A 12,682-nucleotide genomic window follows, 5' to 3' on the forward strand; every position below is an offset into this window, starting at 1 on the left:
AGTTTATTATAAAATAAATTAATTAGTTTAATTTATTAATATAGTTTATTTTAAAAATATGTACTGTAAGATACATATTCAGAAAAGTAAATATTATCTTTTTACAGTATCAGAAACTGCTAGAAAATGACTAAATTAATCTTCCCCCAATCAACTACACAATTCCTGAGTATCTATCAAAAGTCCCAAACTCTGGGGTATATAGAAAGAAAATAAGGCATATTCCTTGTCTCAAAAATTTTACATTTAATTAGGGGGAAAAAAGGGAGAAGCCATTAGAAAACATTAAAGCTCATCAAACACATAAATATAAAACTTTATTTCCACACATATACCATTCTGCATTTGTCATACCGTTCAATTTGGGATTACATTCCACAGATAATTTTCAGTGCAGGGGATGCTGACTGTTTTGCTTTTTGTAGGTGACTTCCTTTTGGTAGAAAGACCAAGAGTGGGAAAAGCTCAGGTGGAAGATATGACTGCTAGCTGCTCAAAACTCTCAGACATCCATTTTTCTTATTCAAATAGCCACAGTAAACCAGGTTCTCAACTCTTACCTTTGGGGAACTATGACTATAAAGTACCAGAATAACCTGTGTCCAGAAAAGTAAAAAGGAACAATGTATATTTACAATACAGTAAACTGCCTCCTGGAATAAAAGGCCATCAAAAACCATATTGTATCTAAATCTTATTAAAAATTGAAGACTATATTTCCATGTTAAAAACCATGCAATTTTCCAGTTGATTTAAGAAAGCAAATACAAAACATACACTATGGCTGTGAAAACTAAAAGAGAGGGCAAAGAGCTTGGAAAGGGTAGGAGGTAAGTCTCAAAAGCAGTACTTAAATCCATGCTACTCTACTGTGAAACGTGTGTTCACATGCAACAAGGACTAATAGCTGGCATTTTTTCAACTTTTGGGCAAACTGACATCAAGTTTTGGAGGTGGCTAGAAAATAGGGTGTTCTTCAATTATTAAAATATATAATACTGCCAAAGCTCTTGTAAAACACCATGCATAATCAATCACATAGCTTAACTTTAAATATTGTTCTTCACAGAGTACCTCATGTCTCCATACAACCTACTAGAATCCTATCATTTAACAACTACCATTCAAAGATCAATGGTTAGGAAGCATTTAACATATCTATGAACACAAACCATGAGCAAGTCACTTATGATTTTCAAAATGAATTGTATTAGTATTACCAAACACTGCACAGATATTAACAGAAGGATTATGCATAAATAATTTACCAAAACCCAAAACAAAACAAAAATAAAACATCCAATCAAGAAATGAGAACAAACCATCTTTGCTAAATTCATTGCCTGCTAGCTCTTGTAAAATGAACAGTTCAATATTTGTCTTTCAACAAAATTTGTTACATATACATCATCGAAATACTGCTTGGGTTAGTTGACAAATTAAGAAAAGTCTTAATATAAAAATGCAAGTTATAATGAGACTTTTTTTTGGAATAGTAATTCTAAATATATTCCATTTTCTAAGTCAGTCACCTCATTTTGAATGTCAGGGTTTAAGCAATCAAAGTCATTGTTAACTATGAATGTTTTGGATCAACGTACTCATTTGCTGCCAGAAGTCTGAAGCAAAGAATAGGAAGAATACATAAATCAACCCAAAGCAAAAGGAAGAAAACAAAATGGCTCTATAAAAATTATTTACAAGAACTATTTTGAAATAAAATTAAACCAAGAAATAAGAAACTGATAACTCAATTACGTACACATAGTGTCTATTAAAAATTGTAGAGGATAAAATGTGGTACCTACATACGATATTATTCAGCCTTAAAAAGGAGGGAAATCCCATCACGTGCTACATAATGGATGAACCTTGAGGGTATTATGCTTAGTGAAATAAGCCTGTCACAAAAAGACAAATATTTTATGATTCCATTTACATGAGGTAAAGTAGTTAAATTCATAGCAACAAAGTAGAAATACGGTGGTTACTAGGGGCTGGGGGAGGTTGCAAAGGGGAGTTGTTTAAGAGATACAGAGTTTCCGTTTTGCAAGATGAAAAAGTTCTGGAGATCTGTTTCACAACAATGTGAATATGTTTAATACCACTGAACTGTACATTTAAAAATGGTTAAGATGATAAACTACTAGGTAAACAACTAAAGATAATAATAGTGAGTTGTCACACCAACCTGACCTCCAGTAGAATCAGGGTAATCACATTCTATGTGATTAACCGAAAAATTAACTAGCTTTCAAAAGAGAATCCACAAACCTACTTGCATCTGTTCTCACACACATAACACAGGGAATGAGCTTTGTATAATGGACCTATCTCCACTTACCTACTCAAAGTCTTGGTTATCCTTTCTAAAGGACATGGTGTCCCTCCAGATGCCATCTATTTCTCCCTCCCTACTAGACCTTGCACACTGCCATTTGTAAGGAAAGGAAGGGAGGGAAGGAAAGGAAGGGAGGGAGGAAGGGAACAGAGAAAGTGGAGGGAGGGCAGGAAGGAAGGAGAGACAGACTTTTCTGAACTTTAGGACTCCTCTTCAGCTCCTGTCTCATTTCTCAGCTTTTATAACAAAGTCCCTCAAAATACTTGTTTGTAATTGCTGCCACTTCTTAATCACCTTCCCTTTTCATCCCCTCCAGACTTCAATCCTCACCAATTCAGAGTAACAGCTCTTCAAGTTCATCAGTGACTTTTACAGTGCTGAACTCAGTGACCTCCCAGAAGCATGTGATACAGCAGATCACTTCATCCCAATACTTCCTTCAGTGGATGGAACACCACAATCGGATTTTCCTTCTAACACCCAGGCGTCTCCCTCAGAATCTCCTGGGCTCTCTCTCCTTCCTCTTTCTAAATGCTGGAGCTTCCCTAAAGCTTAGTCCTTCCTCCTCTTGTCTTCATCTACATGGATACCTCTGATGATCTCATCAACTCTCAGGGCTTTTAAAAAGCCTCTATCTGCTGATAACTTTCAAGTTTAAATATGGAATATATAGCTCTCCCTCTTGAAACTCTATATTCAAATCAACCTTCCTACTTGCTGTCTCCACTTGGATGTCAATATGAGGACTCCAAACTTAACATGTCTATAACCAAATTCTTGAATCTATTTCCCAAACCAACTCCTCAAATGGTATTGCATACCACAATAATTGGCACCACCACCTACCCAGCTGCTCAGGCCGAAACCCTTGCACAAGTCATTTTTCATACACATCTCACATCCAATCTTTCAGTATATCTGGTTGGGTCTCTGTCTTTACCATATATACAGAAAGTCTTCAACTTCTCATCAATTCCACTACTAATTCCCTGCTTGACACCACTGTGATCTTTTTGTCTGGACTACCATAATAGCCTCCTAACCACTTTTGTCAAGGTCCCCCCAGTCTGTTCTCCAAATAGTAGGTGCTATGATTCTTTAAGAAAATAATTCAAGTAATGCCCCTAATCAAAACCTTCCCATGGCTTTCCATCCCAGAATAAAATCCAAAATTCTTACCTTTCCCCACATTAACTGACCCCAGGCTAACCCTGACCTCATCCCTTACCAGTCTCTTTCCACACCACCTATCCCATCCCACCCCACCCCCATATTTTCCAGCCATACTGACCAACTTTGGGATTTCTAAAATGCACAGTACAGTTTTCATTTGCTACATTTACTCTGCCTGGAAAGCTCCCTTCCTCCCACTACTCAGTTATCTACTAAAAAGTCTGTCAGTGAGGTTTTCCCTGACTACCCTATCTAAAGTAGCACCTTTTGTCACTGTATCTCCTTACCCTTTTAAGAAACACTATTTCTACCTGATATATTTATCATCTCTATGCCCTGTGGAAAAATTAAAAATATATTTAGTTTTTGTCCCTGAAAGAGGTTTAAAAACTCTCAGCATTTTTAAGTGATAGGAGTGTCTTTGTTATGGTAATAGTGGGGGCCGTGGATAGCTTAGGATGAGGGCAGATAGCCAGAAAAACCTACCAGGCGATTAGAGGGTTAGAAATTTCAGTCCCACCCCCTGCCCTCAAGAGAAGGAAGAGGGGCTAGAGATTGAGTTCACTCACCAACGGCTAATGATTTAGTCAATCCTACCCACATAATGAAACCTCCCTAAAAAACTCTTTGTTCAGTGAGGTCCCAGGAGTGTCCAGATTGGTCATGGAAGTCCCTTTACATCTTACCCTGTGTGTCTCTTCCATTTGGTGGTTCTGGAGTTGTATTCTTTATAAGAAAAAGTTTAAAAAAGGTTTTAATTATAAGTGTAGTGTTTTCCTGAGTTCTGTGAGTCACTGTAGCAAATTATTGAACGTGACAGGGGAAGAGTCAGAACTTAATCTACAGTTGGCTGACAGAAGTACAGGTTCTCTGGGGACATCTGGGACTTGCAGGTGGCAACTGAAATGGGGGCAGTCTTGTGGGACCTAGTGTCTTAACCTGTGGTGTTTGCACTATCTCCAGGTAGTGTCAGAACTGAATTGTAGGACACCTAGTTGGCATAGAAAAATTGCATGTTGGAAAAATATAGTCACCCCATTATGGGTTTAAGTTCCAAAAAGACACTCAATAAATATGTTTAATAAATCTGTTGAACGAATTAATTATATAAATATTTTACAAAACAGGAAAACGGCATAATGCTTATAAAACTGAATAATCCTATTCAATAAAGTTACTATAATCTCTTAGAAGACAAAAGCTTTTGGTTTCTTTTGTACCAAATAATAGCACAAATGTCATAGGGAGGCTGTGTAGAAAGAGTTAACATAGCAGACTCGAGGTCTGCCTGCAAGGTTAGTTCTTGGCTGGTATTTTGGAACTTGAATGTTGGGAAGGTTCCAAATATTGTCACCATTAGAGTCAGGGGTCCCCAAGACCAGCCCCGGGTTCAATGATTTGCTTGAAGAACTGACAAAACTCGGCACAGAGTTATACTTAACGGCTATGATTTCTTACAACAAAAGGATACAAAGCAAAATCAGAAAAGGGAAAAGCTACAAGAGATCAGGCGCAAGCTTTGAAAATTCCTCTCCAGGTACAGTCATACAGCATGTGCTTAATTCCTTGAGCAACTAATAGTGACAGCTGTGTCAAGTGGCGTCTATGAAGGAAGCTCTTCAGACTCAGTGGCCAAGGTTTTTATTTGAGGCTGGTTATACTCCTGACTCCCAGAAGGAAAACAGGTGTTCAACATTGTTTGCATAAACAGTTTAAGCACAATAAGCCACTCTTTCCTGATTTAGGTTAAAGTTCTAGATCTGTGTAGGAAACTGTTCACCACTCAAGTTCACAGATGCCAATGAAGAGCTAACCTTGCAAACAGCCCTTTCTAAAAATAACAAGTCATCTGGAATTCTGGAAGATTTCAAGAGAATTCTTTTCTGTCTTCAATGCCATATGCATCCAATCATGGTACCTGAGAACTATGGAAGGGCAAAGGATCCTTTAAGCATGCCGTTTATGCTATCTTCTCTCATATTAATACTAAAAACAACCCATAAACCTCAAACTCATCTTGCACTTTACAACCTACACTTTCATTATCTGGGGTGATCTTCACAACATTCCTGACAAGTAAGAAAGTATCTCCACTTTATAGTTCAGGAAAATATACTTGGATTTATTTTCAGAACAATGAACATGGTATCTTAGATTTGTTAGCACACTTTTCTCTAAGCACACTCATATTCTCTTTTAATTATCACAAGAACCCTATGAAGCAAGCATAGCAAATATTACTGTCCCCATTTTGTAGGTGAAAAAAGAGGCTAAGAAAACATAAACCATTTGCTTCAGGTTTCACACCTACTAAGGAGCCCAAGTCCAGCTCCTAATCCAGTCCTCTTTCCAAATATTTTTCCGACTAAAATGATATGATTCTAGGAAAAACTTTCAGGATTAAAGGCAAAATGTTTAACCTGACCACTTTCTTTCCTGGTAGCTTTAGTTGTTAGGGCAAACATCCTACTTAGGAACACTTATAACTCAAATATTTATTTATTATTTATTTATTTACTTATATTTTAAAAAGACTATTGATTGATTGATTGAGGCATGCGCGCTCTTCACTGTGGTGCCTGGGCTTCTCTCTAGCTGTGGCGTGCGGGTTTTCTCTTTTTCTCTCTCTAGTTTGGTGCACGGGCTCCAGGGTGTGTGGGCTCCATAGTTTGCGGCACGCAGGCTCTCCTTGAGGCACGTGAGCTCAGTAGTTGTGGCGCGTGGCCTCAGCTGCCCCACGGCATGTGGGATCTTAGTTCCCCAACCAGGGATCAAACCCGTGTCCCCTGCATTGGAAGGCAGATTCTTCACCACTGGACTACCAGGGAAGTACCCTCAAATATTTATTAAACATCTCTGTGTATGACACTGTGTTAAGTGTGAAGGATGATAAAAAATGTATTATTACTTGCCTTCTTTTCAAATGTTATGTGCAACACAGCTGGAAGAAATAAAAATCAGGTACATAAAAATTTAAATACCATTTAGCAGACCATACACAAATACATAGAAAACATAAAGCAGTATGACCAAGGCGGGGTTATTCCAGGAATCTAAAACTGTGTGAACATTAGAACATCTTTTGATGCAATCCATCCCATTAAAGTGAAAATCCATATGGGCAACAAATGCAAAAGAGTAGTCAATAAAATTTAATATCTAGCCATTATTAAATAACTTTTTTCTTATGGTAATTAGAAAATTTACCAAAAAAATGGCAACATATTTAATGGTGCAAAATTTAAAACATCCCTTTTAAATTCAGGAACAAGGCAAAGATTATCTACACGACAACTTCTAGTCAATGTTGTGCTGTTATTTCCTAGCCTACACATTAAGATAATGAAAAGAAATAACAGATGTTAAAACTGTAAAGAAAGAATCCAAACTTCACTGATTATGACTATCTCAACAGAAAATACCAAGAACCCTCAATTATTAGAACTCAAGTTTAGGAAAGTTGCTGAGTAAAATTAATATGCAATAATCAATAATAATTCTATATACTAGTTAGAAAATGCAACTTATGAAAACATATAAAAAATAAAGTAACTAGAAATAAATTTAATAAATATACAAGACCTGAAACTATAAAACTTTACTGAAAAATGTTCAAATAAATGTTACTCCAGAAAACTGGAATAACATGTTCAAATAGCTCAATATCCTGAAGACATCAGTTATTCCCAAAATGAACTAGAAATTCAATTCAATTTCAATCAAAATTCCAATACCAGATTCTAGAATTTCTACTGAAGAACAGCAGAGGACCAAGAATAGCTACCATTTCTTCTGAGGAACAAGGAAGATAGTTGGCCTCTCAGACCAAAAAAAAAAAGGAAATCATTAAGACAGTGAGTATAGAAAAATATAACAGGGGAACAAAGAGCCCAGTAACACATCCATACACATATGGAAATTAATATACTGACAGCTGGAATTGTAAACCACTGGGGAAAGGACGAGTTTAAACAAGTAATGCTGAAATGCGTATCATAAATAAAACATCCCTACCTCATAAGCACACAAATTAATTTCAAGCAAATAAAAGACAATAGGCCCCAACTTTAAAATCTGTAGAGAAAAATATAGAAGAATATCATTAAGGACTTGGCTATAAGCAAGAATTTAGCCAAAAAGCAATAATCATAAAAGAAAGAATAAATTTTACATTAAAATAAAGAACTCTTGCTAATCAAAACATATCATAAAAAGACAAGCTAAAGCGCATTAGAAGACTCCTAATAGTTGATTAACATCCAGAATAAAGAATGACTATAAATCAGTTAAAAAAAAAAAAGACAAACCAATTGAAAACAAGCAAAAGGTACTAAGAGGCATTTCACAGAACAAGAACAAAACCCACAAAACACTAGTAAAATTATGAAAAAAAAAGTGTATCTTCATCAATGATCAGAGAACACAAATAAGAATAAGAACAGGACACCACTTCACACTCATCTCTCAGCAAAAAAAAGAAAAAAAAATTGACACAACACCACCGGTTAAAGAGGATATAGATTAAAGGGGACTGCTGATGGGAATGTAAACTGGTATAATCACTTTGGGAAACAATTCAGCATTACCAAATAAAGCCAAAGATGCACACACTCTATGACCCAGCATTTCACTGAACTATTTTCTCTCTCTCCTCAAAAAAAAAAAAAAGTCAGTCCTAAGTTTCTAAACATACACTACAACCCATTACTGAGTTGTAACCCACAGCCCAAACCTGCGTTTCAAAAATCGCTGCTCCTCAAACTTCTTGGTCTCAGGACGCCCTTACACTCTTAAAAATTACTGAAGACCCCAAAAAGCTTTTGCTTATGTGGGTTATGTCAACTGATATTTATCACATGAAAAATTAAAACAGAGAAAATTTAAAGATATTTACTAATTTAAAAATATTAAACCCATGATGTTATCATAAATATAATTTTTGAATGAAAAATAACTATATCATCCAAAAAATTTAGTGAAAAGAGTGGCACTGTTTTACATTTTTTGGAAAAATCTCTTTAACTTTTGGCTTAAAGAAGGCTGCTAGATTTTATTTGCTTCTGCATTCTCTGTTTTGGTTGATGTACATGAAGAATCTGGTCTCCCACAAAGCGGCTGGATAAGGAAGGACACTGTAGACCCCCAAAGGTCTTCAGACCACTCTTTGAGAACTGCCATGCTAGAGAAAATTTTGCACATGTGAAACATATAGAGATGATCACAACAGGACTGTTTACAATAGCGGGCAAACAAATGAACAAACCCTAAAAACCCCAAAGCCCATCAAGATACTATACTCTACAGAAATATAAAAGAGGCTCTGCCATTTACTAGTTGTGTAACCTTGACTTAACCTCTTTGTCCCTCATTTTGCTCATTCAAAAATGGAAATACTAATGCTAACCTCATAAGATTATTATGAGGATTAAATGAGTTAATATATAAAAGGTATTTAAAATGCCTGCCAGATAGTACTATACTAGTATTATATATTATTATAATCTCAAAATGTGTGTGTGTGTGTGTGTGTGTGTGTGTGTGTGTGTAAGAGAGTAAAAGAGAAGCAGGAAGATGCACTAAGGGGCATGAAGGTATTCATTTTATTATTCTCAAAAATAAATCCTTCATATATTTAATGTTATGAAATCTATGATACATTCATAAATCACTTTTAAGAGAAATACAGAGCAGGTTTGTCAATAGGCCTGGCAAAAAAGCCAGGGAGACCAATTAGGAGATTAGCTTATTAATTAAGTCCAAAGTGACCTAAGAGTGTTGACCATGGTTACCGGGGAAAATTTAAAACAAAAACAGGAAAGATACTCTGTTTCAACACTAGGCTGCCTGTACTTTCATTGTCATTATGCCTGATCATACTTATTTTCCTGAGGTTCTCCACTAGTGGGTTAATACACAGCAATCTTTCAATAAATGTTAGCTGCTAGTTGTTACTCTTCTTGCTGTTGTTGCAGAGAAAGAATGCTTACAAGAACAATTCAAAAGTATCACCTACTTCCTTGTTCACATTTGAGATTTACATTGCACCTGCTTCCCAAAGACTGTTATTTGTGAATCTATCTGATAAAAATCCTTGCCTCCTAAAAGCATTTCCATTTACTATACCTATACTGGGTTTATCAATGTTAAATACAATAAAAAGTTAATGTTCACAACCCTGAAATCTCATTATGAGTAGCCTTCTGAGTTCATGTTGTAGTTTTAAAAGGTCTTCTTTCGTTGCCTTATTTTATGATCAGCTATCTGTTAAGCCGGAGTGCTTTTTAAATTCTGTTGGAAATGCCAGCCTTATTTCTGACAGGACAGTTAAAGTATCTAAGCAGGGCCATTTCTTATACACTGATAAGTTAAATTTAGTCATTTTTGTTTTGAGACATAGTGACTTCCAAATTAGACATTTTGATTTAGCAGGTAAAGTTAAGAAAGTTATACTTTGACTTGTAAAGGGTCCAAGGTATTCTTAGTGTACTCTGAGTATTTCGAATCCACTTAAAGCTGAGCTTAGCATATAAAAATATATATGCTTTCCTATTAAACACTCTATAGGATTTCTGTCCAGGGTACCTTAAAGACTAAGGGTTGACCACACTCCAGTAACCACTCTCAGCTAGGTGGCCTTGGCAGAGTTCAGCTCAAGTCAACATTTATAGGAATTTTCCTTGCTCAGTCTCCAAGTGCTATTTTGAGAGTGGTGAAAAGCCCTCCTTTCCTAATTATGTTTAATTATTTTTTCTCCCGATTAAATTTAATTAATCACAACTCCTATATCATCTCATCCATCTACTTACTGACACTTCTTAATAGTCTAATAGCTCGTCTTTTATCTTCCCTTTCACTGATCTAGTTCCTGGGTAACTCCAATTGTTTCCTTCCTTCCTTCCTCTTAATCTTCCCTGACCTCTCTACAAACTTGTTACTCCCACTGTGCTGAAACCCTGAAGATCACTTCTGGCCTCATTAACACAAATTTAAGCAACAGTCACCAAAAGCTGAAACTGAGGAAAAGTGTGTTTTCGCCAAGGTGACTCTGCTTTTACTGTCCCCCTAGGCTTTTCCCCGTTAACTTCTTTGACAACCTTACCCTGATATTCTCCTCTCACTATCCCTCTTTTTTCATATTTTAACCTATTTTTACAATTCATCTAACCGAACTCTACCTCCACACTACCTCTGCTCAATTCAAATTTTTACAAGTTTTCTGAAAACATCTCTTGTCTTGGCACATATTCCAAAATGCCTGCGGTGCGTTTTTCTCCTTCCTTTTCTGTTCCTGGGACAAACATTTCCGATTCCTTCACCACCCAGCTAGCTCCATCTTCTCTACCCAAGCACTGCTAATCACTCTCGCCTAGATTATTCTAGCAGGGTGGCATTTATCAAAATACACTGTGTAATAACCTAATTACGTGTAGTTTCTCTTCAGTGCTTTGCTCCTTCAGAGCAGGGGTTCTCCCCTATTCATCTGTGTAATCCTAGAGCCTAAAAGTACGCCAGACACTCAGCACTTGCTAGATGAAGAGCTAATGGCTCCAACTTGAGCTGCTTCACATTCACATTTACTGCCTATCTATTCCCAATGCGGCGGGTCCCGCTCCAATTCCACAAAATACCAGTGACTGAATAGGCTGGTGGCTCTTGTAGAGGCCAATACAATATTTAAGATTGGCTCCCCTTGTCGCCTCTCTAAAAGGGCATTTACTACACATTGAGGTCACCGTAATATAGAGAAAGGCGGGAAGCGCGCGCGCTCGAGGTAGGATGAGCACAGATCGAAGTTACTGGGAGGATGGGAGGGGAAGGCACTGCAGGCAGAGGAATCAGCAGAAGCACTCGAGACTGCGTACAATTCAACAGCTGCCTATTAAGCCGACTAGAGCGCCCACCTGGTCTCGGAGAATTTCCAAGAGGAGCCGTTGCACCCACGAGACCCAGGAGCCCTGTCCTCGCAGGCCAAGGTGTAGGTAGTCATCCCTGCGAGTCCAGGCAACGTTCGGCAATCTGGGCGGCTAGGCCGAAAGACGAAAGCAGCAGGTGGGGAGTGACGGGCCCGGCCTGTCTCAATGGAAGGGTGCAGCCTTGACACAGGAGCAGTGGGCGCCGAGGTAGCAAGGGGCGACCTAGGCGCCCCCCGCCGCTCCCCAAGATGGAGTGAGACTCTGGGCCGAAAGCGCTCTGAAGAGGGAGAAAAAGCAAAGGGGCGCCTGGACCGACCCGGGGCCTATTAGAACGTCAACCGCTTCTTACCGAGAACTGAGAAGCCGAAGTCTCAGAGACCGACGCTGCCGCCATCTTCCTGCCGACCTCCGCAGCCCCGGGAGGGTCCGGGTTCGCGTGCTGTTCTTCAAGATTCGAGAGCCGCCCGCCAGGGGCGACCCTAAGCCGAACCCCTGATGGAAGGGGCTGGGGTGTTGGTCCCGGGTCTGGAAACCCCTGCCACACACCCCCACAGGGCCGCCCACGCTCGGAGTGCACACCAAAAGCGCAACACGTCCTAACGGACGTCCTGACTAGCCAATCAAAAAATCAGACGTCTTCCGGTGGTAGGAGAATCCGCCTCTTCCCTCGGTGACGTCACAAGGTAGCGCGCCGCGGGGACCGGGCTGGCTGGCTGCCGGGCGGCTCTTGAAGGGGTTCTGCACAGGGGCGGGCATTCTCGAAGGGGAAGCGTGGGCGAGGGGTTGTGTTGTCTCCAGTGGCGATTGAATGGGATGACTGTAATAAAATAAAAGCGAATGCGAAGCTCAAAACACTCCATCACTTCCCTTGCGTTAATCGCCGGAGACAGCGTGAGTTTGACTCGGGGACGCCTCTCCACGTGAGGTACTTACCTTTCGGCCAATAACAAATAGAATGAGGAGGAGCTTAAAGATTTGGTCCAATAGAAGTCAAGGGGAAAAAAACAGTAGGGGCAGAGAGTAAACCTCCGCAAACAACTGCCCAATTGGATTCGGAAGCTCCCATCCAAACCTGGGACTGGCTGCTAGGAAAAGCCGCGACCGGGACCTTTGGGCGGGGTGAGTTTAAAGCGGCTTTCGCGCGCTGAGAGCGTCTGGCTTTTATTGGCCAGCGACTTCCTCCCTTTGTGGGAGCTCCCTGCGTAGCGGGGGTTAGAAGTTGGGCGGAGCGACCGAGTGACGCAGTAGCCTCCCT

The 12,682-nt window shown here is 39.1% G+C and overlaps 1 protein-coding gene across 6 annotated transcripts in view; it reads right to left on the minus strand.

The window, feature by feature from the left end:
- The window catches only part of CEP57 (centrosomal protein 57), a 42,813-nt gene extending 30,514 nt beyond the window's left edge, over nt 1-12,299 (minus strand). Inside the window, exons 1-2 of one of the 6 annotated variants that reach the window (XM_082409985.1) lie at nt 11,777-12,293; nt 11,416-11,584 (exon numbers count right to left, since the gene is read on the minus strand). Coding sequence is in view for 3 of the 6 variants with exons in the window: in XM_082409986.1 (XP_082266112.1) it covers nt 11,777-11,821 (45 nt within the window). In the remaining 3 variants the exon portion in view is untranslated. Of the gene's footprint in view, nt 1-354; nt 3,554-11,415; nt 11,585-11,776 lie in introns of those variants that run through there. The other 5 variants (XR_014250111.1, XM_082409986.1, XM_082409983.1 and 2 more) reach the window with 5 other exon arrangements.
- Nucleotides 12,300-12,682: the final 383 nt, after the last annotated feature.

This window comes from Balaenoptera physalus (genome assembly GCF_965194825.1).
Source record: "Balaenoptera physalus genome assembly, chromosome: 10".
NCBI classification, from domain to species: Eukaryota; Metazoa; Chordata; class Mammalia; order Artiodactyla; family Balaenopteridae; genus Balaenoptera; species Balaenoptera physalus.